Source organism: Melanotaenia boesemani, chromosome 3, assembly GCF_017639745.1.
Source record: "Melanotaenia boesemani isolate fMelBoe1 chromosome 3, fMelBoe1.pri, whole genome shotgun sequence".
NCBI classification, from domain to species: Eukaryota; Metazoa; Chordata; class Actinopteri; order Atheriniformes; family Melanotaeniidae; genus Melanotaenia; species Melanotaenia boesemani.
The window spans coordinates 28,402,303-28,429,588 of NC_055684.1; the positions used below are offsets into that span (position 1 = coordinate 28,402,303).

Genomic DNA, 27,286 nt, shown 5'->3' on the forward strand with positions numbered 1-27,286 from the left:
AGAATTAGCTGTTAATAGGCAGCGTTTCACTGAGAAAATCTGCTAAAGTCCCGTAGTGCGTCTTTAAAGTAAAATAATAATTGTCTACTATTTTTAAAAGAGTGGATTTTGGAAAACAAGTATTAGTAATTAAAATGCAACAAAATGACAACACCTTGGCAGCTGGATGCATATCTGTCCCCAAGAGGAAAATTATACATCTGATACAGCATCTGTAGTCTTTTCAAAACAAAGCTTAAGACAGAGTTGAAAGCCCCTTCAGTTAGCAATGGTTACCCTGTTGTAAAGTCTACATTTGTGATCTAATACAAGTGGTGTGGTATTTATTTTTAGTTGTGTGCTGCTTGCTTTTCTGTGTTAACTGGTTTTAGTTGCTTTGAACCCTTTTTGGTGATTGTAAATTGGCCTCGTGTTGTTTTTCTGCGTAGGTGTCCCAGTGGGCCTGAAGACGAAGACTAGAGCCGAGTGGGAGGGACTGAGAGGAGTAAAGGAGTGTGACACTGAATACATGCAGGGGCAGAGGGGAACTCTGCCTGCCGGATTGACCTGGTGCGTGTAACCCAGGTGGACCCACAGACCTGGATTGGAAGGATGATCTACTACTTTAGTTACCCTTGCCCTGGATGGTGCTACCATTTATTTACTTCCTTTTTTTTAAAAAATGGTTATTTTAGTCCATTTAGTTTTTAGGGGGATTTTAGGATGAATGTGTTTTTTTTTTTTTTTTTATTGATTCTTGGAGGCATTTAGTTTTATTTGATTATTATGTTGAGTAGTTTTACTTTTTGTGGACATTTTATTTTAATTTGTAATAAATTTTGCATTGGTAAATTGTCCTGCTTTTGTCCTCCTTGGCAATACGAAGCATGCTTTTACCTGGTCATTCCATCGCAAAAGTCCATCTGTGTTTTTTTTTTTTTTTTTTTTTTTTAAATAAACAATCTTGACATACATCCATAGCCCCCACCATTACACATTCATACATTTCCAAAAATTAATAAACGTCAAACGGCCAGACTGTACTATGTACATAATTTTTGGTTAAATAGCAACGAAATAGCAGCTGAGCTAAATGGAACATGGCATCTCTGCAGGCTGTACCTGTTCATCTGCTTTGGTTTTGGTGATGGCATTAGCCAGGGCTTTGGTGCTTAGTCCTCCTTTCACATCGACAAAACTGATGCCGGCCTTCTCGTGAATATACACATCGACCTGGCATGAAATCAAATAAAGCAGTCATAAGTATTTACAAAACACTACTTTGTCTTTCAGGATGATCTGCATACCTTGAAGTCTTTGACAGGCTGCATGGGCCGGGCATGGATTTGCAGCTCATATTTGCCGTGTGTGCGTTTCATCAGTTCCTCATATGTGAGCTCAAAAGTCACCTTTTTGTGAGCAGCTACATTTACAGATGTTTTAAATTCCTCCAGCGTTCTACCTACAGAGCTACAACATAAATATATCATAAATACCAGGGTTATATAGTGGACATAAGTTCAGATGGTTTTATTTTTCATCTTTAAGAACCCTGATGCATGATACTAGGAAAATATTTTTAAACAAAAATAAATATGACAAATCACAGTTAATGTGTAAAACAATGTAAAATCCATCCCCCTGCCAAAAAAAAAAAAAAAAAAAAAAAAAAAAGAAAACAAAGTGAAACAAGTTTTTTGAACATACATGGCTTAAAACCTACTTGTTTAAGGCCGAGCAATAAAAGAATCCTTCAATTAACGTACCTGACAATCCCAGCGCTTTGGCCACGAGACACTGCTTCAGTGTACTGCTGCTGTGCTTGCTCCTTAGCTTTAACAACACCATCATACACTTCACCATCAATAAGCCTGCATAAGACACCCCCCACCCCGCAAAAAATTCTTGTTTAAATATGAGTGGCCAGTATATATTTATTATTATCATCATTATTATTCTTATTATTCTTATTCTTATTCTTATTCTTATTATTATTATTATTATTATTACATACATTTTGAATTTACTGATGAAGGCATTCTTAGGAATCTGGACATGGAATTCAATTTCCTTTGACTCATTCATACGATTGGCCACACGGCTTGTGATGACAGTGGTGGCATAACGACTGGCCACAGTAGAGTTAATGTGAAAGCTGTATATGTCCCAGTCGTCCTGCACAAACACAGAAGGCACATGTTTAAAAAAAAAGTAGATGGCCAGATCAATCTCACTGGCTGACAACCAGCTGGCAAAAGATCAGAAAACAATGTGTTGGTGGGTGAAATCGTATTGGTGTAACCGCAGATACGCCCCATTTTTATTTTGTTTTTTTTAAAACAAAGCAAGAACAAGTTTTAAAACAAACTTGAGGGTGGTTGTATAGACTATACATAGTTTTGCATAGACCATGCTTCAATGCTCATGGCACACACAAAAGACATGGCTCTGACTTTCCAGTTTTGGTGCAAAATTAAGTTAAAATTACAAACATTTTAAAGATCTGGATAGGGTTTGGTCGCATCACTTGATCTGGTCAAAGTCAGGGTTACCTTTTTAGCCTCCCTTCAGAGAAATCTGTCTTGGATTTAAAGAATTGCTGTGCAGAAATTACAAATGATTACTTTGTGCAAAACAATACCATAAACTAATACAAATAAAACAACAAGAGAACCATGATGACCCGTTCTAATTACCATCTCCATACATACATAAACACATATATGCATGTGTATAATCCTCATTATATGTCCTAAGTAGCTTTCCTCCAACTATACATTCAGGTACTTATTGAAAACAAATGGTATGGTCATTTTTGCAATTAGTAACATTTCATGCTAAAATATTGGATTATTTGAGTTGCGCAACCATTCATTTTAGTGTTTAAAAATAAAAAACAGTCCAATTATTTTTTTTTTTTTTCCAAATTTACAATTATTCAAATCAAAATATAATGCAAAGCAGATCTGTGCTGCACATACTTCAAACACGTGAGACACATGACTATTTCTGTTAATAAAATGCTGTTAATCATTTTCTCTATTCATATAATAATTTTATATGTTTTGTATTTTATACTAATATATTTCATTTTTATGTAAAATGTTTGATTTACCAATTAAAGAAAGTACCTACATCTACAGTTAAACTAAAAGCTTTTAGTTCATATAATTCATAAACAAATAAAGGAATAAAAAGTTAGCCTGTAGCTCAGTACAACATTCTGTTAACTTATAATAAAGGTCTAAAGAATTTTATCGACTGTTGTCTTGATTTTTCCAAAACTATACTTTATGTTGTGTAGATTTTTGTGGCTGTTGTCTTTTAAACAAAAGCCACATGGAGGATTTAGCTCTTAGAATAAAAAAGGGTCGACGTTTTCATGGCAGACAACACTAACATCATGACAGAAGCTCAGTATTTTAATTAGTTATCATTTCAGTGTCACTAAAGTCTCATTTAAATATATTTTTATGTAATTCTGTAAATATAAGTTTAACAAGAGCATCCAAAAATGCAACCATTTGATGGACAAATCAACAACATGACCCTGAAGGCAGAGAGCCTGGAGATTGTTCAACCTGCTCTTTCTACACAGCAAAGTTCAGTGTGTTGCAACCTACAGAACGCTGCTGAGATACAAGAACAGTCAATCCTCAGATGCTTAAGTATCTGTTAGAATATCTACAGACAATAAATAGCTTCATTAAAATGCCTGTTTCCTTTCAGTGTGGTGCTCTGTCCCTTCTGTTGTGTGGCCATACCTTGTTTGGCAGAGCGGCAGCAAAAGCCAGCAACAGGCCAAAGAGGATGACTTGCACCACTGCTCTCTCCATGGTGCCTCAGTCCAGAGTGTGACCCAGGTAGCTGGAAATGTCTGTTAATAAACGCCAACAAAGTCATTATTTATCTGTGCACAATATTTGGCTACGTAGGTAGACTTGCTATTGACACAGAGTGAACAACTTGTGCAATTTGCAAGGACTTTTCTACCAACACATTTCATGAAAAAGTCATTTCAGTTTAAAACAAAGCCTAAATAAAAGAATAAAGATGCTGTATTGTGTAACATGCACTGTTAATTAAACAGAATGTGGCTAATTATTATGTTGTCAAGCAAAAATTTATTTCTAATATTTTCAAGTCTGTACAGCTTTTTTGAGAGTATCAGTCTGACACGGTCAGCAAAGTGCTGGGAAAACAGGTGATACAGCAGGCAAAAGCAATAATACACTTAGATTTCATTGCAAGCATTAGAAATTTAAAGACAGAAGTTGCAGCGTAGAGCACTAAGAAACTAACTGCATAGGAGAAAATCTGTTATAAATTAAGAAATTCTGCCTTAAAGACAAACAATCAGCTTCAAAGTATTTTCATACTGCACACAAGGAATGGTTTTAAACTGGATACGTTTTATTTACTGAAGGAGTACAATTTAGTCTGTGAAGACTATTGAACAATATCCTGACTGGCTGTGGAAAGAACTTCAGACTAAAAAAGAAGAAGAAGAAAAAAAATTATTCTGGTCATGACAAATTTAGCTTCCACCATTTTTGGAGCCAAACTCTGTTAAATTAGGATAATGATTCTTTGTCCTGTGGCTCCCACAATCAAATAAACTGAAATACCAAACTGCTGATTTAACCATAGAATAGCCTGGTTTTATTCTGAATACAAGAACATATCAAATCCTTCTTGCAAACTTTTCTGTGCTCATTATATAAATTAGAGAGAATTTAATGGACAGTTTTTCTTGACGCTGTAAATAGCCATGAAACTGGAAACATGAGCCCAAAGACTTTGTGTGTCCATAATCTAATAAAACTAATTTGAAAAACCTACAATATTACTACAAACAACATGTCAAGCAGATGTGGCTTCTCAGAGACACGTCCCGAACATTCTTATCATCACCATCTTACTATCAACATTTATCAAACAACATTCCCAATATTTACTCAAAATCCACAAAGGCAACAATTTGTAAAGCTACAGCTTGCATTAGAAGAGGTATGGGACGATTATGACCTTAACCCGTGTGTTGAGTCCTTCAGCCCCCTTGTAATGTGGTTTCTATGCAAACATCCCCCTGTGGCTCACCACATCAACCTGTGAACATTCAGAATATCAGTGTATTTATGCAGGCAGTGGTGCAGGTGGTGGCACGATCAATATAGCCTTAGTGAGCAAGGAAAAGCATACAATAAGTGTAACACCCAATTCATTTTTGGATAGTGTTTTTTAAATAATTTCTTACTTTTGTGTCTAGTTACGCTTCGCTACTAAATGAATTATGTGCCAATTCACATTCATTGTTAAAAACAAATAAGCCATTTATGTGTAGAATATCTGTTTTCTGCTTTGAGTCTAAATGCTTTTCTTCAGAAAACTGCAACTGCGATTCAAGGCACTCTCACAGGTGATTTTGCACCTGAGGATTAAATTCAAGTTCATTCAAATCTCTTAAGGATATTTCAAGCGCTTGTGCTGGAAGCATTTAATAGATGAAGAATGAAACCTGTCCTTAGACTGAGCTGAGAGAGCTGAGAAAGCAACAGGTCCTAATGACCAGAAGGTCAAGTCTTCACAGTGATGGCATGGCTAATATGATGTTGCATTAAGACACATTGCTGCAGCACCAATCTATGGATTATCTAATGTTGGCTGCACAAACACAGGGGCTATGTACAGAATAACAAGATGTCATATATACATACGGCAGCTTATATATAGGGGTGACATGAGCAACACAAACATCAACTATTTATACAAACATAAAATAAATTAACAGTACATTATGTACATTCAGTGAATGGTAATGCACATCCATAAATGATGGCAAGTATCTACTCTCTATCCTGATTGGACTTAATATACACCTTTAACAGTCCTCCTTCCAAGATTGAACTAAAGGATTATATACTATAATATGGAAATGAGGTATGTCAACACAAATTAAACAAACAGCATAAAACTCAAGAATGGAGAGGAGTATGTACAAGTAGTTACATACATGCTGGTTAAATATATACAATGTAGGTTATGCACATAAGATTGACTAGAACTACAGTGGGGTATTTTTTTGGTAATAGTTGGAAGACACAGTTCTACTCAGATTAGAGAGTCCTTGTTTTAGGGTCGGTCAGCTGATGTGATGATGCTGGATTTGGGTTGTTGGCATCCTGGGCTGGGGGCACATGAGGAAAGGCAAAGACTCCTGAAGGGACAGGGAAAATAAACCCAGGCCACTGGTTAAAAGAAAGAGGAGAGGACAAGGCTCTGAACGGAGCAGGAGAGTGGAGAGGATAAATGTGATGGGTAATTGGAGATGGGCTGGTCATCACTGTTGACCCAAGACTGTCAGGCCATGATGGGGGCCGAGTGTGAGTTTCTGAACTTGGGGCTGTCCATGATGATGCCTGAAAATGACAAAGTAATGTAAACTAAACACAAAGCACTCATTCCCAGAGAGATTAAATGACTCCATTTCTGGAAAAACTAAACATTGGAATGCTGTGCAAAATGTACAGAAAATGAGAAATTTGCAAAACTTTTATACTCTACATGTAACTGAAAATAGCTGAAATGTTTCAGCTCGTGTTTGTTATAAAATTTCAACTGCTCAACAGCTCAATGCTTTTCTTGTCTTTTTGTTAATTTCATAATGAGCCAAATGTTTTAAAATGATGGCAGGTTGATCAGACAAGCACCTGATCTTTTAAACAGAGTCACGCTGGTAATATGTGCAAAATGTGATTTTGTTTTATCTTACAAAGCTTCCTCTGGAAAAATATGTGTATTGGATGATAGCATCTCTCCAAAACCTGTGTATGGTTTGTTATTAATGTCCCATTTTTAATTAGCTGTCATCAAATTGAATATGAGCAGATGTTTTATTAAAAGATAAAAACTTTTCCTTCCAGCATTTGATATATTGTTTTTGCATTTTTTTAAACAGATATAGTATCTTTTATATCATTTCGTTTGGAGCCTCCCAAATATTTTGAAAACAGTGTATGTCCTAAATTGTTAGAAAATAACCACAAAACTCAGATCTGAAGAACTAGCAAGCTGCTCAAGTGATGGAGGCACATCCTGATCCCCGAGCTGCAGTCCACGGATACTCACGGTGTTGGTACGAGGCCGGTGGGCGACAATTAAAACCTCCTGGGCCCAGTCGTCCATCAGACGTTGAAAGTCTTCAGGCAGGTTGTTCTCATTAGCATTCATGGAAGTGCCACTGTATGTGCCCGACTTGTTGTTGCTATTATTAGCCTGAGCTTGAGCCAAGCCCATCACAGGCTGATGAGGAGGAGGTGTGACACCACTCTGTATTTGCTGCGACTGATTGACACCTCCTGATGCTGAAGCTCCAGATCCTGAGAATACACACACAAACACACACCATAATCCCACAAGCTGATTGGACTGATAAAGGTAACATGATTTTGATTGAATTCATGTTGAATTGCTGTAGTACTACATACTGCTGCCTCGCTCTTTACCAAGACATAAACGCTTCAGGGTTGACCCTGCAAGATAAAAATAAATCACTTAATAGAAATTGTTGCCACATTAGCAGGCAGTAATGTTCAGGCCGGGATGCAGTGCAAACAAAACTATTTCCGTCACATCACCACATTTAGAAATGGGTAAAGAAAGTAATCAGACCCCTTAAACATGATAATGGATATATTAAGAACTTCATGCATGATGTTTTAGATGAGAGCTGTTTCATTGTACATTTCTAGAACATTAAGGAGACAGAGATAGAAAGCAGAAAAAGAGGTGGAAAAGTAAATAATCATAGTAGATTTAGATGCATTTGCCATGCAAAGGCTCATATACAAGTAATGCAAAGAGGATAAGTCACAAAGATCAAAGTGGACAAGTATCAGTTAAACAGACAGTTAAGTTAAAGGCCTATTAAATGCTCATTACTATTAAACAGAAACTTGATTATCCAAACCTCAAACTGTATGAAACATGGCAATGGGCCAATAAACAATAACAAGTAGAAATAATTTATTATTACTATTGCACTAGGTAAAATTTTTGGTGCAAATTTGGAGAAAATATATCTATATATATAAATGACTTTTGAAATAATTACTCAAACAGAAAAATATTGAATTAAAATCTTGATTTTAGAAACAGGTTTGAATAAGCAATATCCAAATGTCTGTGTAAGAAAACATACTGTAAGAAGGCAAGTAATAAAGGTGAGATGAGCCAAAAGAAAACCCAGCAGTGGAGCAGAACATTTTGGAAAAGAAAGAAAAAAATATCTGCGGTAGACATATAAAATATGAAAAACAAAAAGGTGAAGCTATGCGGGAAGAGAAGAGATACAAACAGATAGATAAAGACACAGGCCCACTGAGAAATCTAGCTCGAGGCTTGCTACTGGATTTATAGGTCACTCTCTCAGATGGTTGAGGGTAATTAGACCAGCCTGTAGAGGAGGATATCAAGGGAAAAAGAAGATGAAAGGGTAAGAGGAGCCCACATTGAAATACCCCAAGTTATTTAAAAAAAGAAAAACACAACTGTTTTCCTTGCTTTAAATAACAACAAAAGAACTCTGTTCAGCTTTGCCATTCTGGTGTGTGTTGCAGGTGTTACCTTGTCCAGGGGGAACTTGTGTGCCAGTGCCATCTCCATGTAGTCCGGCGTAAATATTATCAGAAGACAAAGACCCTTTGAGAGAACAGGGCTGCTGAGTCTGCACAGGCTCTGAGGTTGAGCTGGGGAGGTGGCTGGTGCATGACCGTGCCCTGCTGTGAGTGGGGAAAGAAGTTTTGCCTGGAGAACCATTCAAACTCACTGTGGGCTCACCTGCAGCTGCAGCAGCACCTGAACACACATGCGTGAGAATGGTGTTATTCCCTACCCTTGCTAAAAACATGGATTATACTGCTCCAGAGACAAAAAAAGGGAACTCACTGGCTCTACTGGAATCATTGGTTTTTGTTGTGACGTTTCTAAACTGTTGAACTAGAGGGCTGAGAAGTTTTCCTGGTTTCAGTCTATGCTTGCTGGACCTCTTTCTACGACTTGTGTGTGGTGCAACATGTGAGAGACCAAGGCCTGGAGGAGGAGCCTTGCCAAGTCTGCGGTACAGCAGCTCCACTTCCCCTCGCTGGTGGGCCTGCAGCTCTGAGATCTCCCTCAAATGTCTGCAGGGACGAAGGCAGGAATATAATGGTCACTTACAAGCTAAATGACAAATATCTCATTAACAGATATTAAAGGCAGAAGGTCAACCTTACTTCTCCCTGAGTCTCTGTAGTTCCCTTTGTATGTCAGAGTCCTCCATCTCTGAGTCATTGTCGCTGCTGGCATAGGCTGAGCCGTGCACGCCTCCATGCCTACTTGGTGAGTCAGAGCTCTGTACACTGCTGCTGCGACCAGTGCGACGGAGAAAGGCCACTGCTCTCTTCATGAGATCACTTCCTCTGCGCTCAGAGTGATGGTGTTTGGATGGTGTGGCAGGAGCCAGCTTTGCAGGGCTGCTCTCTGCTCCAGAGTCTGAAGAGAGGAAGCGAGCATGGACCGTAACATCCACAGGGACAGAGTTTGAGGTCAGGGCGCGAGGCAGCGATCCCCGCTTTGCCATGGAAGGAGGTGTGTCCAGGTAGAAATCAGGTGGGGCAGAGTAGCGGCTGCAACGGGTCCTCTGTGTGATGTCATCTTCAGTGCTCACCACAGAGAAACGGCCAATTGTGGTAGGGGTAGTCATGGCTTCCACCTGAGTATGGTCTTCATTGTATTCCACAGGATGTGCAGGTGAGGCGGCGCTGCTCCAACTTCTTTGCTTCACATCTTGTCTGTTGGCCACTTCAGGAGGAACAGACATGATCTACCAAAAAGAAGGAACGTGATTTATACACCATGATGCATCCATAACAGGAAATGGTACTGATTAAGGAGAGACAAGTCAACTCAATTAGGGGGTTTATTTCTTAGGTTTAAACTTTAGGTTTAAATGTTCAAAATATATATCAAATTTAAAAAATCTAAATAATCGAATATGCATAAAGTGGAAGAACGGAAAAGGAAAAGGAATCTGGGCTTCCCTGCTTAAGCTGTTGCCCCCATGGCCTCAAAAGGGGAAGGATGAAAATCACAAAATTTAAGTTGTGGAAATAAATTGGTTGAAATAACATGGAGATGTTATGTTCCACTTAAAGAGAAAAACATTGATTTCACACCTTAAATCGACCTCTCGTTCCAGAGTAGGATGTAGAGTGAGGAAAGTTTCTTCTTGAGAAGGAAGCTACAGAAAAATTGCCAGAACAGTGAATAAGAAACAAACATCTACAACTAGTTGAAAATTAATTATTCCTGTTGTGTTATGCTAGACGTACCACATACGGCTGAGTCACTCAGTGTACTTAAACTGTCCATTCTCTCAGGGATTTGAGGCTTACGGACGTGACAGAATGAGAGAATAAAATTAAGACACTAAGAAGTAAACATTCAACAAAATGCTTTCATTAAAGCTAGGCAGTGCGCTTCTTTTGATGATCTTTTAGGTAAATAATATTTACTTGTATTAATATTACATATAACACAACTGAGCATACCAAAAGCTTTAATTTTGTGCAGACCGTGTTATTGTACTTACCAGCTGTTCTCCTGTCCTGTAGCGCCCCTCTCCTATGGGCCCTGGTGTGCTGTTTCCTGACCCTCCCGTGGCACTGTCTGGGCCAGGAGGAGATTGGATGTACTCTGTGCCAGATCCTGGTGTCTCTGCGGCACTACCTGATGGATACATGGGAGCATATTCCTGGTAGAGTAAATTCCTTAGTTTTTCATCCAGAGTTTTAATAGTGCTGTCAACAAAGCCTCCCCGGCCCAGCCGTCCTTCACCATCAGACTCACTGGGCCCTACACCATGTTGGGATGGCGCTGGGCTCTGGGGTAGTGAGGACACTTTGGCCCCTCCCACACTGGAAAAAGGCTGATGGAGCACCACAGGCTGCTGCGGCCACTCGCTGCGAGCTGCCGGCGCATAGGAGACAGACGGTGGCTCTTTGGCTGAGCCCGGCTCCTGGAGGGGAAGAGGAGTGAGAGGAGACCCAGCTTGTGAAGTGCTCACATCCAAGGACAGGGGCATGACCAGAGGACAGCAGGGCACCTCATCAGCAATAGAAACAGGACGTGTCAAATCAGGCATCTGCTGGGCTGCATGGATAGGAGAGATGGAGCCCAGAGGGGATCCCTGTGAATCTTCCACTGGGAAAGATGTATGTGGGGATGATGGGGGCAGTGCATGAGCTCTGGCTGGCTGAGCTTGGTGCACACTATGCTGCATTGAGCTGCCTGCAGGCTCCACTGATGACACTGACTGGAGAGTCGGGGGTGCAGACACAGGAGGTGAAAGAGTAGCCAACAGGAGTGGGTCTGTGTTGGATGTTATCGGAGGACTACAAAATCCATAAACGTCATAGAATCCTCCACTTCCACCAGACATTGTAGAGGATGATCCCTCTTCTACAAGATGAAAAAAGACAAATAGCTGGAATGTTCAATCTGTTTTAGTTTCATTCAGTCTTCAGAGCTAAAGGAATATTTCATTCAGCTACCACAAGGTAGAGCCATTGTTCTGTTGAGCTGCCAGACATCATGCTGACATTGTTATGTAGAGACAGTCACCTCTAGAGGGCCTTGCAGTGACGCTGTCAGCAGGCTGGGTAGTGGCTGAGCTCCCAGGTGACTGCGTAGCTGTCCCATCAGATGGTGTCTCCTGACTGGATGTGGGTGTCTCTTCCACAGGGCAGATTATGAACCATCTCTTTCCTGTATGAAGAACTGCAATCCAAGAGTTCAGGAAAGAGCCATAAAAGTTCATATGAGTCAGTGTGAATGCAAAGTATTCAGCAGACATGCATATGCACACATTTTTGAAAGAGTATATTGTGTTACCATTTTGCTGATAAACAGGCTGAGGTGCTCCAGGCTGCTGAGTCTATAGACAGATTTTCAGATGTGAGCTTGGTCCTTTGATTATGCATTGCATCTGTACACACGTCTAATACTTTCTTACCTCTCCAACTAGCCCCTCAGATATCTGGGTTTGTAGAGGACTACAACTCAAAGTTGTGTGCCTTTCACCCTCTATGTCTTCATTCAGTATGTCTTCAGCTTTGTCCATAATGTCTTTCAGCTGGTCAATGAAGATCTCTTTTTCTAACAGTAAGATGAAACCATTCTCTACCTGTAGACGATCAGTTGTAAAGATGTTAAAATGATATGTAAATTATAAATACATTAAAAAATAAATAAGGCTAATTAAGTAAAGCAAAAACTTAAATTTTCAAAGGCTAAACTAACCATATAAGTGGCTATCTCCTCTGGAGCATCTCCATCTAGATCAAATTTAAATGTCACCATTTTGTGGTTGTGAGTTTCCACCTGGCATTCGACCATTTTATCACCAGTGTTACAAACCTTGGAGAGGATGGAAGGGCAGCAGTTAAACTAGGTTGTTTCCTGTCATGCTGACATGTTAAAAACATGTATATATATATATATATATGTATCATAACGTGTATTAACATGTATTATATATATATATGTATATATATATATATATATATATATATATATATATATATATATATATATATATATATATATGTATATGTATTTCCTATGGAAACGTCACATTACAAGACAAGATTGTTAAGGGTTCTTCTTTTTTTTGTTACCACAAATTACTTCATGACTCACATTGAGCATGCTCAGCTTGGGCTTGCTGATCTTTTCTTGCCTGGAACGCATCCGGGCAGACTTGCGGTGGTGTTTCCTGTGTTTTCCATCCACCTTGCTCCCACTAGCAAAGCTTTCATAGCCATCACTTGCTTCCTTCCCAGATGCTACATCAGAGCTGACACTATAGAAAAAAACAATATGAAATCTTTTACTACCTCTAGGGTGGTGCCACGTTTTCATGGCATTAAACTTAATTCAGACAAACAAATGGAAACAAACTAAATCTGGGAAAAACTGGGTACACACCTGTCATAGGCAAAACTGGATAATGATAACGATTTATCATGAAGCACATCCTGAAAACATAAAAATGGCTCAGTGTAAAACAGTTAGAGGTCATTGGTAAAGGTTTGATTTTATACCTAATGTGATGTGTGTTGGTATTTGCTTCATTGCTTCCCTACTTAGTACTGCTTTTTAGGAATTTGCCAGTAATTAAAAAAATCAGTATTACAGAGAAAAAGTACACATTTTGGCTTTATCCCTACCTCTACACAGGGCTCTTTTTGAAGGGTGCTAAGGGCCGATGTTGTCTCTAGGTTTTGATGAGTTGTAGCCAGGTTGGCACACTCAGGCACTGAGCCTGTTGTCTGGATGCCAGCGGGCTGCAGAACAGGAGCGGTTGCTGAAGCTGTGACAGGAGCTGCACACTGAACTGTGGCTGGCAGGGTGAGAGGTACTGGGCCTGGGGCAGAGGATGCATTTGAGCTTACAGAAGACACCATTGTTAGTTCTACAATAAGACCTGATGCAGGTACTGGTGCATGAACCGGGGCTGAGCTTGTAGTTTGCACTGTTGTTGAAGCTTGCATTGGGATTGAAGTTGGGGCTTTAAGAAGTGTTGAGGCTGGTGCCTGAGGCATAGTTGTAGTTTGAACAGATACAGAGGCAGGAGGTTGATTTTGTGCTTGCACCAAACTTGGAGTCTGCGCTGGGGCTTGAGTGTCAGCTTGGACTGTGGCTGAAACTGATATTGAGGCTGGGGCTGGGACTGGAGCTGGCGGTGAAATTGTAGGATCAACAGATATGTCAAGGCCAACTACAGTAGATTCTGTATCTGCTCTGCTTCCCCAGAGTGGCATCTGACCAGCAAGCAAAACAGGTGGAGCTGTAGCCAAAAGGTGAACATCTCCCAGATTCCCATGTGGAGCAATCACCTGTAACAAGAAAATGAAAAACAACACATTTAGGCAGATGCCCATCAGTTTAACTGCTTACCTCTGAATCTGGACATGCATGCCCTGCATGCATTACCTCAACGGCACGGACACTTTACCACCTTACTGTTACAGACTTCTCAAGACCGAATCATTACAGTGAAAAGTGAGTTTAATATTCACCTGGACAGGCTGTTCAGCCAATTCCTGCTCAGGATTGGGGGCGGGGAATGGGGTGGGTTGCACCTGAGAGAGAGGCAAGGAATGGGTGGAATGGAAGCTACCAAGGTTTGGCTGAGATGTGAGAAGGACTCCCTGCTGCTGTGGCACTGCAGGGGATATGGCCATAGTAAGAACTGGAACAGGGAGTGTCATACTGGGCACATGCTGAGGTGTGGAGAGAGGAGTCTGAGGGGTGCCAAGAGTAGGTACAGATGGCAGGATAACATGAGGGGTGAGAGGAAGGGAGGGAAGGTGTGGTAAAGGTGAGTAGTAGGAGCTAGACATGGGAGTCTCACTGCTGCTGTAGACAGACGGCAGAGGAGTTGGGGAAAATTTAGGGGGCATGTGGCTCCCTGTTTGAACTACAGGATATGGTGAGGGAAACTGGGAAAGAAAAAGGGAAAATGAAATAAAATGAACAAAGACAGCCAGTGGGTAGATACAACATTCACACAGGACCCTTGTGGATAACTCCTACAACTTTATGTGCATTAACATTTCATATGTTTTTTTTTGTTTGTTTTTTTCAAACCAAATTGTATGTTTAGCTTGTTTTTCGTCACTAATACTACCACATCATACCTGTGTGCTGATCTGCAGGGGCAGGAGCTGGGGAGGAGCACCAGAGACTGACTGTGTAAAGCTAGCAGAGGTATCAGGAGGACTCAGGTGTGACACAGGCTGGTCAGCAGAAAACAGCTATGGAACAAAATCATGCATTAATTCTAAATGTTTTTTTTTCTTCTTCTTGTTCATTTTCAGAGTAGGCATTTTGAATATGGAACAAGAAAACAAAATTTTAATTAAACTGGCAAGTTATTTGGTTCAAAGTACTCCACAATGACACAAGCTAGTAGACAGCTTGTAATTCTGTGTTCTTTTGCAGTGTGTTGCCCCACCTGAAGAGGCATGGCAGATGGTGGGAACTGGTGCTTAAGGGAGGAGAGACAAATGGGAAGGAAACATACAGCAAATTAATAAACATTCTCATGCTCATAATGTAGATAGAGTGTGACCGTAATACTGATTGGCTACAAATTAAAAACCATTGAGATTCAAACAGAGAAACACTCATTTTGCAACAATGTGATGTTCGTTTGGAAAAACCTGCATCTTAGTGTTTACGTAGATGCTACTATTACATTTACCACCTACCCCAATCATTTTATAGAACAGACACATCCCTTTTGTGGCAATAGTAGTCCTCTACTTGGCAACAGTGGACTCTACAAAAAAGTGTCTAGGAAGGAGATCAAAGAACACTACAAAAAGTCTGTGGTGCTTATCTGATTTAATCAGATTTTATTTTATCAATGCCAATATTCTATTTTTATTCACATTTTATTAAGTGCCTCAACTCCTTTGGAAACAGGATTACATTTTGTTGAGATGTTCAATCCAAAAGGATTTATACTTATAAGAGCTTGCCAGGCTGAACTGCATGGGATGGCTTTCAAATGTTGGCTTTCTAATTCTGCTTTCTGTGTCTGTCTGTACAGATGTGGCCAGTCACAGTTAGATGTGTGCAGTACCTGCTCCTGGCTGGGCTGAGCAGTAAGCTGTGTCTGTAGAGTTGGGGCTACAGCTGGGAAGCTCTGTGCTGTCTGTTTACTTGGACGCACAGAAGGGCCTGGTGTTGCTGGAGCAGAAAATGTCTGTCAAAAAACACAGAAGACACCATATTTATTAAACAGTGATTTTTAGGTATTATATGATTACTTTGTGTCTGCTACAGCAAATCTAGTTCAAGATTTTGCGCTTAAAAGCAGGGGTTGTTATTGGTAAGAAAGAATAAAGGGATATTTTAGGGGTTGGTGCTTTCAATGCTGGAATGAATGGAATGGAAAAGGTAAGTTTCAGTATTAATCTACTATCACACAGACATCTAGCTCATTGGGAAGCACTGTATAAGTGAAGCAAACTAAACTAGAAATGGAACAATTGCTGTGGATTAGGAAGGAGCAGAGACTGGTTGTTAAAAGGTGGGAAGCAGCTGGTAGACTCGGCTGCAGCTGCTGAGCCATGTCTGGTCTACATGAAGTCTCCTTCTCTAACCTACCAGTAAATCTGGTCTGCTTTCCTTGTTGAGTGGTGATAACAGCAGATTCCGGTCCAGACTTGGGGTGCACCAGAAAGGAGCATCCAGGGTCAGACTCTTGTCTAAAGGCTCAGTTAGAGAAGAAGTAGTACCTCTAATTTCTCCAGGGCTGTGCCTTAGATGATTGACACATCCCCTATCAGAAAGGGTGGGGGAGCTGGTCCTGCGACTGACAATGTGATGGAGGCAGTAGTTGAGAAGGCTGAGATCTCCACCTTCATACAAACTCCGTGGAAACACCCCTTGTGAGGGTGAAGAAAAGTGGGAAGGTGATGTCACCGTGGGTGGCTGACTGTTTGGTGATGGGGTAGAAGATGAGGCCAGAACAGAAGGCAGAGTGGCTGGAGAAGACCTTGGCAGATAAGGAGATGTGGGTAAGCTTGGAGAAGTTTGGGTGGATGTAGAGAAAGTGCGTTTGTGGCCCAGCGATCCGCCACCCTTTGTCCTGTCCTTGAGGAGGAGAGACATGCAAGCTTTACAGCGATGGTGGTGGGGCTGTGGGCTGCGTGGCACACTCAGACGGACCTCTGAGGGAGGTTGTAATTTCAGAGGAAGGTGAGGTGAATCAAAATGAATTGCTGAGTCATGAGTAGAGTGCTGATGCGGAGGCAAGAAAGGACATGATAATGATGGCTTCTGAGCAGCATTTGCGTATAGGTAGTCTGCAGCATGCACTGGGCATTCTGAGTTATCTGAAGAGGCCAGGTCCTGAAATGGACACAGGCAGGAACCTTGATTTATTGTCTTAGTGAGCGAGTGTGTCCTACATTGTAACATCTCAACCAAGGAGGTGCTGCCACGCCTAAGACACATGATGCTCTCAGTGATGAGTGGAGTGTCATGGCATACAAAAGGATCACTGTTGTGACGCTGAACAGGTTTTCAATCCAAGAAAGAAAATAGAAAATTAGATATTAGCGAAAACAACTCAGGACAGAGAGAGAGAGAGAGAGAGAGAGAGAGAGAGAGAGAGAGAGAGAGAGAGAGAGAGAGAGAGAGAAGGAAAGAAATTAAGCTACTGTTGAAATAATACTGCAGTTACTCACTGTTGGACACTGATAAGGCCCCTGGTGCAGTTGCACTGCAGGCTGTGGAAAGGCCCCAGGATGCAGCTGACCTGTGGTTTGCTGGTAGGCTCCCTGGTGTAACTGCGTGGATGCATGTGAGTAGTTTTCATGTGGGGCTTGTGCTATGCGTTGCTGGTAGGCTCCCGACTGCAAATGGGGCTCAGCCTGTGCAGGAGGACTGCAGACCATATGAACTGTGGAAACAGGCTCTGGTAGCGACTGGTAGGTGCCATTCTGCTGATTGTTTAGATCATCTAATTGCATGGTGGAGCTCACACCACTATCAGCTGTAATAACAGAGTAAATAAAACAAAATAATTCATCATGATATCCTTTGCAGAGAGGATAAACAACATGGAAGGACAGTATGAGAGGGAGACCGTGAAACCTCTAATTGGAATAAAATGCTGAATTAAATGCTGAGTGATGCTGTCTGAACACTTTAATTAGGACACTGTAGCTCTCCAGTGTTTGTTTCTCTGTCAGCCCAGCAGAAACCAATTTAAAATGTGATCTATGTAATCTCCTTTAGGCATAGAAGTGATGTTTTTTACAGTAGTCTCAGGTTTAATTCTACTTTTAGATTCTTACGTGTGGCAGATATGGTGACAGGCACAGTGCAGATGAGAGTTTCTTGGTCCTCATAATCTGTAGAGGCCAGTGTGGCTCCCTGGGGTATGCTGGTACCAGGCACCTGCAGCAGGTTCTGCTGCATCTTCTTCACAGCTATATCACTGTTTCCATTTGTGGAGACAGTCCGCTCCCTCCTCCACTTGATTAGAGCCACACGGTCTCTGATAGACTTGCCAACGATCTTTACATCACACTCCAGGAAAAATCCTGATTCAACCTGCAGGACACAAGTTAGATAAATGCCTCAGATTAAAAATAAAATACATCAAGGATTGAATTCAATACCCTTGTGCAATAAATCAAAATTCTCTTTTTCTGAACCACTAAATTGTTCTGCCTTTAGATAAGCCTGTATGGAAAGGCATTTCTTGTTCCAGTTTCAATCCATACAATATATGCCTCATGCCTGTCATTACAGGCGCCAACCTGCAAAACCACTGACCAGGTCCCATTTACACCAGAATTAATAAAAAGACCCAGGTATGTGTTGCAAGGAAAATTTGGCTGTATTATTACAACAGAATATTGATTTTCATAGAAGAATATTTTTAATTGAAATCAGAGGAATAATAAATACTAATACACAACAAATTAGGCTTAAATAAATTCACATCCATGACATTTAGCTAATAACATATCATAAACTGATACACGTTGTTGCTGTGGCTTCCTGCAGCTTGGAATTCTGTATTTTTCTCAAACAGGTTTTCTTTTAATTAATTTTAACTGACATCTGCAATAAAAAATACTGTATGTATATTGTGTGACTATGGCTCAGCCTAAAGATGATTGTGTAATGCAACACCACTGTAATGCAACACCACTGCAACAAAATGTTAAATAATAATAATAATAACAATAATGAAAACACTGGGACTCAAGGCAATCTAGAAAAAAGGCATAATGTCCCAGTGGGTGCAACGCCTGCTTAAAATCTGCTGCTACCCAGTCAGTAATGAAGTTATGACCATATGGTCAAAAGGAAAGTATGCAGCAGTTTACTGTTTCTTTTAATAATATTATTTATTTTCTCACTAACCAGATTTTTTTTTCTTACCATTTCTTGAGCAACCACTTCAGGAACTTCATTCACCAAGTCAAAAGTAAACTCAATGGCACCCGTGTCTTTGTATTTCCCCTTCAGCTTCTTAGGGTCTTCAACCCACAGCTTTAGAGCAATAGATGATTTTTTTCCATCATCCTCTTCATTAAGCTCCACCCTCACACCTGTGTCCTCTGCGAAGTAGGCATGATTCAGGAGGTCTTTAATGGAGTACCTGCAAGCAATAAATAAACACTAGATACTGCCCTGTATCAGAGGTAACTGTTACAGTAATGCTGCATAGCACAAAGAAAGATTAGAACCAACCATCGGTCTGCAAGAGCAGAAAGAAAACACTGCAACATGTTAAGGATCATTCTCTGCAGCCTGCATAAAGAATGCATCACAATCCAAGTCAAAGTCACTTACCTTTCTTCCCACCTATGACAGATACATTCCCCAATTATTTCCTTTATTTCTGGGTCACTGACTTTGCTGTAGCTGGCAGGTTTCACACCCTGAAAAGCACAACAGCTTGTTTTAACTCGCCAACTGACACATTCACAACAGCACCAGTTACAAGAGTAAATCATGACTGGGAGCAAAAAACATACTAATTACTCTCAAAACCAAATTTTCTCCCAAATGTTTCTGCTCTGGGAATTAAAGGGATGTTACTGTGCAAATGGGATTTAAGGGTTCAGGAAGAGAAATATCTTCTAAAATAATCTAATTAAAATGCACCAGGGAAGAATTTAATGCCGCTACTGAGTAGCATACGGAAAAGTCTGAGCAAATAGTAGATTATTATCTGCGTAAAAGACATTGGACATTGTTTAAAGTTCATGACTTTTCTTAACTTGTGGGGCTTTTGCATTTAACATTTTAGCAAGCAATTAGCATTTTAGCCAAATATAGCCTATTTCAACAGCGGAACTAGCTTAGCATTAAACATTTTATTATTCACCTGAAGCCACAATGGCAGCTGTTTAAGGTCATCCCACATCTCACTTTAAAGTTATTAAAACAATATGTGTTTTTATTCATTTTTACATGCTTTATGGGGTTTGTTTAAGGACAATTTGAGAAATTTTAATGATGACTTATTTAGATAAATATAGCTTTGTGTTGTCAGCATTTCAACATTTTTTAAAAATAGTTCACCATTGAGTCTTCTAAATTTTACTCAAATAAAGATGAGACTGAGATTTAGACTCATTTATATAAAGCTGCCACTGCACTTCCCATAAATAGACCCTGCTTTTCACATAGTAGCAATAAAATGAAAATTGAAATAAGGGCTGTGAGTTATTAGAAAAATTTGCAATATGGGATATTTTTTATTTAATATTGCTATAACTATATATTTGTGATATATAAATAAATATTTTAGTATGTAGTGCAATTCCAGGTGTATTAAATTTCTGCACCTGTGCATGTTAGTCAGTACACCAGGGCTTGTCTTATTTCGTGTCAAAACATCTGCAATATTGACATTTTGAATGTTAAAATTGTGAGTAATGATGACTTTTCATCCTGCTGTGCAGCCATTTGATTTGATCTACCAGTAATTTGAAGCTTGTAATAATGATGTTGGGCTCTAAGAGTCTCAAACATTAACTCACGCTGGTGACTTTGCGGTAGATCTGAGCAGCGTTTTGACACTCTGCGTAGGGATATTCCGAGGTGGCCATTTCTAACATACACATCCCAAAGGCGTAGACATCCACAGCCTCATCGTAGTGCTCTTCATACATCTCTGGTGCCATGAACTCTGGAGTGCCTGAAAAATTAATACCAGAGAAGTTGATTATTTATGCCTACACATTAACAGGAGGTTATCAGTATTTAAAACCATTTAAATTAGTTAATAGCATGAATTAAAAATACATATATTATCTTGCTCCAAGACTGCTCACTTACATTAATATAATTAGAGGTGAAAAATGTTTATAGGAATTTTATGTGGAACATGACCAAAATGGCACACATGCAGCAAGAAAGTATTATTGAGATATGTCAGTTTGTATGTTTGTTACTGTCATATCATATTCAGTTATCTATTTAGTAACCACGGGGGGCCTGTGGGCGTAATACGTAGCTATCTGGAAGTGACCACTTCCATTAGAACCAATACATTTTCTCATAGCATAAAAAAGAACCACTTTCCGCTCATTTATTATCTGCATATTAAAGGCACTGTTTTGCAAAAGATGTAATTCTTCTTTCATTGTTTGTTTCTGCCATCCCCATGAAGCCAGAAAACTGTTGCTGCAGAGTTTAAAAAGCAATATTCTCTTAGTCATAAGTTACTGAAAGATATTGTGCCAACAAATGATGACTAACCAATAACACTTTTAGCAAAAGAGGCCCTCTTCAGTGTTGCTAGGCCCAGGTCTCCAATTTTAACAGAACCTGTAGGACCAGTGATGAAGATGTTGTCACACTTTAGGTCTCTGTGGATGATCGGAGGAGTTCTTGTATGAAGAAAGTGGAGGCCTTTAAGAATCTGTCTACACCAGCTCCTGAGAACTTTGGGCTTCATGACCTTAAAGCGCTTCAGATACCTGCAAGAAGAGTAAAACATCAGAGTAGAGTTGCTCAAACATACAGCAGGTTGCTTTCCTTAAAATAATGAATAATAAATGGCAATATTCACATCTTAAGGTTTGCCCACACACAGCCTTTGGGGCCTCTGATGCTTGGTGTGTGTTTTTTTTTTTTTTACATTGACACTCACGTTTTAAGTGTCCCTGAGGTCATTAACTCTGTCACCAGAACAATGCACTTTTTCCCTTTCAAAGGTGATTCCCAGAAGTCATAAAATCGCACAATGTTGGGGTGCTGGAGAGCCTTTAGCATCTCTGCCTCTTCCTTGAACCTCTGCCTCTCAGCTTTGGATAGCTTCCGTTCCTATGGATAATAAAGACAGATTATCAGTTTCTTAAACTTTTCCTGTCTTTTTAATCACTGCTTTCAAGCTTTTTCACTTCAGAAGATGAAGTAGAGGTATATCAAATTGAAGTCATTGACAAGTGGTGAAGCAGTAAGAAGTGAGCAATTGTCATAATGTTGTGTTTTCTTATTTTCTAAGAGTTTTTCTTTTTCTAAGTGGAGAAGGAATTATTCCTTTTGACCTAATTTTAACAGTCTCCTTGCTTCAGGTGCCGGGACTCTGTTGCCTGAGGCTCATGTTTGGAGTGGAAACAGTTTTGGCATTTTGAGTGATAAATATGAGGGTCTGAACCAATAACTTTTTTACACCACAAAACTAAAACAGCTCAGAAGCAGAGTAGAATGATCACGCTTTCAGAAGACGGATGAGTAAAAATCCTGTTTCATTTGGTGTTGTGATCCAGAGGCAGGTACATTCACCTTTTCCAACAAGAATGAGATTATGTCTTTTTTTATTTGTAAATGTCACCTGAGCTGCTGATGAATAATGTAAATTCTACCAGAAAATTGGAAACACTGTGAACATTTTTTTTTCTTTCTTTTTTTCAATTAAAAAAAATGAATCCAAACTGCATCAAGACAAACTCTAGCTTCAGTTTTTCTATACAAGTGTGAGTGAATCTGTAAATACTAGATCAATATTTTGGGCCCTGCCTTCCCCAAAGTGTTGTATGAATAGTAAAGCAGCTGATAGCAAACAACCTCTACATTTCTGTTTCTCTCCAGTCAGGAGAGCAGATACAACCCAATGGCTTTGACATGACAAAAAAAACAAAAACAAAAAACAACTTGTGTGACCTTACGATTTTCTCATATGCTGACCTTCTGGGCACATTTCAAAAAGGAACAACTGGGCTGCATTTTATGTTTTAAATGACAGGGATGCATAATAAGTTCATGCTCCACTCATAGCATTGACTATTGACTGATACTGAGGAATCAGATTTCACTCACCGCCCATGATGACCTGTACAATGCAGACTTAAATGCATCTTACACTGCATGTTACCACTTTAACCTCCCTTACATACTAAATGTGAATATACTTCCACTTGACTTATTATGTCTCTGTTGTTCAATGTTCTAATTTGCATACAGATTATCCAATATGCTAAGCAGGGTGTGGCAACACAAAATCTGCTTTACAAAGACAATGCACAAAGGAAACTGAGTAAGAAAGTACATTAGTAGCACTTATATTGATGTCAAAATGCAACGTGTTGAGGAAGAAGCACTGCTGTTTAAATAAGAAAAGGAGTGTTTGCTCTGAATCATATAGAACAGGCACCATATGTCCTCAGCTGAACTTGCTGTTTCCCTCTCTCAGCTGTGTCTTGGTGCAGAGGGCTGCATCAGCAAGAATCCCACTCCAGATAAATATCTGCATGGCTAACACTATAGGGGTTTAAATCCTGTTTACAATTCATTACTTGGTCATCAGACAAGATAAATATTACTGCACAACTTTAAGACAGCTCTATAAGTGGCGTAGTGTTTGGGTATTTTATGAAATTATGCTATGAGCTTGTACTGTTTCTGTAAACAACTTGTGCAGATGTCTGCTCATCATTTGGTAGAACAGCAGTCGAATTTGCATCCACACCAGGCACCATGTCTTCTTCAAACTTGACTGTAAATCTTATGAGTGCATTTTATGCTGTCTCATTCTTAGTTCTTTCCCTAAACACACACACACACAATATACAGACATTAAAGGCAGATCACTGGTGTTACAACAGTTTTGTTTTTTTGTTTTGTTTTGTTTTTTTGTGAGCTAGCCACACAGACACAGAAGCTTTGAAGGACACGGCCTCATCTCCAGGGACAGAATGGTTGAATCATCATTAGATCTCCCCTAAGAACCTGCTCAGACGACACACAGATGCAGCTCACATGCTGCACATATGCACTTTCAGTACAGATCGCCATGTAAGATGAGTGACATTCTTATATATAATACATTATTGTCCTTTTTGGAATTTAGTTAAAAATGCAGAAGTGTTTTAAAATAACCCCAGCAGTTGGTTTCTCTTTTAAATGATAAATAAAACACTGAAAAATAATCTGTGGACATAGCTTTACCATCTTTATTCTCTAATGAAGATTTGTAAACTGATTTTTTACAAGTTACAAAAATAGAAAGCATGTGATATCACTTATAAACTATAAATTACCCATAACTCTGTTCAGGGCTGTGTCTTCCACTGAGTAGGAGATGCAGCAGATGTGGCACTGGAAAATTATTTCTAGAAGGATTGATTGAGGTTTTATGTACAAATGAGCTAAGTTGCATGTATTTCAAGCTGTTTATATTTTCCAAAGAAGAAAACCTAATTTCCATTGCCTTTCTCCCTGGAGACTAAATGCATATAATTGTCAGAAGAACCTGTTAGATAAGCACAATAGTGATTTAATTCTACAGGAGGTCTGAAACTGATTGAGTGGGGCTTGCATTTTTGTCAATTATTCCCTGGGGCCTGACACAGCAAACCTGAATGCTACAAGAACAAAAAGGCAAAAAAAAGTTTTTTATAGGGCTGCACTGAAAATATTAAATAATGCCTCATGCTTCACAAACATTAGTCTCTTTATTATCATTTAATCTATATTCAGCATTCCAAATATAATGGTTTAGGTTTCTGGGCCCTGTAAAATCTCTAGATGCTCACATATGTCCATGTGTGAAAGTCATACTTTGACTAAACAACACGGCACAAAGCAGATATTCAGTGTTTGTGCTGGAAAACGATGGTCTTGCTAAATCATTACCAGACAAAATTCTTACAGCTAAATCTTACTTTCTTTTCGTTTGTCATCCTCTGACCAGACATTTGCTCTAGACAGACTGAAAATGTGTATCACAGGTTGAGCCCTGAAAGGGCAGCCCTTGTCCGCAGGTCTGTCTACAGACTAATCTCTATATCACATGGATAGCATCTAAACTGATCATTAGATTACCACATACTCAGATTAGTGATGCAGAAAGCTGTCACGTAGTGAAGCTATATGACCTGTGCATTATCCCATCTGATGTACTTTGTATAGGATTTTTTTTTTTTATTCTGACTAATTAATTCAATTAATATGTTATTAAGACCATCTGCTGACATAGATCCTGTTTAGATACAAGAGCAGAACTGCTTCATTTGAGTTCAGGTATAATGACAACGTGGAGAATAGGGACTTTGGTGCAATCTGATATATTTGTAGATGTAAAAATTACAAAGTTGAGACTAAGAATTACAATAAGAAAAGCTGTTGCAAACTGTGTACTGACACTAAAAAAGTCACATAAGTGATTGAAAGTCTGCTTCTCTGTGGGCTCTTAATATAAAAATCCCGTCACCAGTGGGAACCCATCCAACACAGAGGCCTGTAACTGCTGATCAGTTAATCAGTTTTACTCGCAGCTGTGCTGTTTTTCGAGAATCTGCATCTGAAAAGAGTTTTTAGAGCTTGCAGTGATCCATAGATAGAATTTCTAAGGCCATAAGAGGATGGATCAGGGTGCTCACTGAAAATGTGGAGATATGTTCTCACTGTTTCATCTACACGTGAATAAAGTTATATGTTAATTTTGTGACAGCCACTGGGTATCTGAGCCACAGGTTGCTCACTGACTTTAAACTTTTGGGGCAGAAAAGGCAACTAAAGCAAACAATGTATGTCTACTGAAGGTGAACTGAATTGTTGACTGAACCCACCTGCAGTTCACACCATGCCACTTCCACCCAAGTGTCGGTGTCAAGACCTTTGTAGACGGTCTTGAAGGACCCTCTCCCCAGTTCAATGTCAAACTTGAGGAAGCGCCCCCCAGGTGAGGTGGAAACAGCCTTCATCCCGGGCTCCTCTTCGTTCTCGTCACTTCCTGCTTTACCAATGCCATCGGAGGGCACCACCTCTGCCTTGGGCTCGGTTTCGTCCCTGTCACCCCTCTCCTTGTCTGCGCTCGCGCTCTCTGTGGCGCTGTCTTTCAGACCCACCTGGCTCTCCGTGCTTGAAGTCTCCTGTTGGCGGGTTCCGTGCAGAACCCGGGTCCGACTCCGATCAACGATGGTCCGTAGGTCGATGTTGAGCACCGGGGTGCTGCTGATAAACTCCGATGTGTCCACCGGCTGCTCCTCGTGGTCTGACACCCATAAACTCCGTCGGACAAACCTCCGACGAATCGGCCCCTGGTATTCTGTGGAGGGGTAAGCGCTGGGGTCACTCGCCCCACGCAGGGCTGAGTTTTGTATGTTGACATTGTGGTCTGTCCCGTTCTCATACACAGGCCTGCAGGCATTTGCATTAATATCCGCGTCTAAATTCGGTGCCGAGGAAAATGTGGATCCCAGTGGCGGATCTTTGCTTGAATCCTCCTCCGAATTCATCCCTGTTAAATCGTTAAACACTGACCGGTGACATCGTGCAGGGGAGGATGACGAGCACGTTACTCTCCAGCTGGTGGGAGTTTGCTGTCTACCTGCAACACTTGCAGTGACGCAGTTCGCCTGCACAGGATGTATGGCCTAATGCCTTGATATTTTTTTGGACACAGATCATCCTCTTAAAATATCCAGTTCGGAGGATGCAGGCATGGCTCTTCGCCACCTCACGCCCCGGTCCACCTTGCTGCAATACACCACTGAGTTATCCGAGTTAAACCTGATGTCATTGCCAGTATGAGCTCACGAAATCAGTTCCCTCCACATTGCATGATATCCAGCGCACACTATAAAATATGCTCCGCAGACAGATCACCGGCCTACAGGCCAGGATGTTTAAATGGTGCCACGCACAAGCCGCTCCAGAGCAACATCACGGACGGGACGCCCGAGTGCGCAGCAGCCTTTCCCTGCACGTACTCCTCATTTACCCGGACTTGGGATGGCAACACTTCCGCGTGGAAATCTGAATCGGTTCCGACAAGTGTGATCTTCGTTTAATAATCCTCACCTACTTTTCCTCCCCAATAATGTCATCCTGGATCTATAGAAGCGCTTATCAGATTACGCTCACTGCGACACAGTTCCCCTCAGGTTGGATCAGGCGGCTCTCAGTGAATCATCAAGCTGATATGACCACTCTCTATTCCATCTCTTTCCTTAAGGTTTTGGAAAACTATAATCACTTCCATGACACAACCCACGCCCCTAGCAACAACACGTATCCAATAACTCTGCACGCTTTCAGGCAGCACTCTACCCTCCCCTGACACTGGCTGCATGGACCACACTGTCAGCCGCCCTCATCATGACGCGCTAAACCTCCAATGGTGGGATGATCATGCCAGTTTTAAAAGATGCCTGCTTGGGCAGCGGCATCCCATTTAGATCATGTGTGGCTGATGTACAATTATAAACAATAACTT

At 40.4% G+C, this 27,286-nt stretch overlaps 2 protein-coding genes across 2 annotated transcripts in view; both read right to left on the reverse strand.

Annotated features, from left to right (window-relative positions):
• The window catches only part of LOC121637383 (inter-alpha-trypsin inhibitor heavy chain H3-like), a 54,991-nt gene extending 51,136 nt beyond the window's left edge, over window positions 1-3,855 (reverse strand). Inside the window, exons 1-5 of the mRNA XM_041981517.1 lie at window positions 3,744-3,855; window positions 1,994-2,154; window positions 1,746-1,850; window positions 1,287-1,449; window positions 1,102-1,212 (exon numbers count right to left, since the gene is read on the reverse strand). Coding sequence (XP_041837451.1) covers window positions 1,102-1,212; window positions 1,287-1,449; window positions 1,746-1,850; window positions 1,994-2,154; window positions 3,744-3,815 — 612 coding nt within the window. The 5' untranslated portion in view covers window positions 3,816-3,855. The remainder of the gene's footprint in view (window positions 1-1,101; window positions 1,213-1,286; window positions 1,450-1,745; window positions 1,851-1,993; window positions 2,155-3,743) is intronic.
• Window positions 3,856-4,374: 519 nt separating this feature from the next.
• wnk2 (WNK lysine deficient protein kinase 2) lies at window positions 4,375-26,992 on the reverse strand. Its single transcript, XM_041980838.1, has 30 exons — window positions 25,638-26,992; window positions 21,719-21,891; window positions 21,325-21,545; window positions 20,604-20,761; window positions 19,408-19,496; window positions 18,994-19,213; window positions 17,895-18,153; window positions 17,283-17,590; window positions 16,198-16,944; window positions 15,671-15,793; window positions 15,038-15,070; window positions 14,721-14,837; window positions 14,100-14,522; window positions 13,248-13,916; window positions 13,006-13,055; window positions 12,718-12,880; window positions 12,319-12,435; window positions 12,032-12,202; window positions 11,911-11,953; window positions 11,641-11,796; window positions 10,610-11,478; window positions 10,350-10,407; window positions 10,194-10,258; window positions 9,252-9,841; window positions 8,926-9,158; window positions 8,605-8,835; window positions 8,336-8,434; window positions 7,467-7,511; window positions 7,108-7,358; window positions 4,375-6,398 (listed from the first exon to the last, which is right to left on the reverse strand). Exons 1-30 carry the CDS (start codon window positions 26,304-26,306, stop codon window positions 6,096-6,098), a joined length of 7,653 nt encoding a protein of 2,550 aa, XP_041836772.1. The 5' UTR covers window positions 26,307-26,992; the 3' UTR covers window positions 4,375-6,095.
• Between the last annotated feature and the right edge of the window lie 294 nt (window positions 26,993-27,286).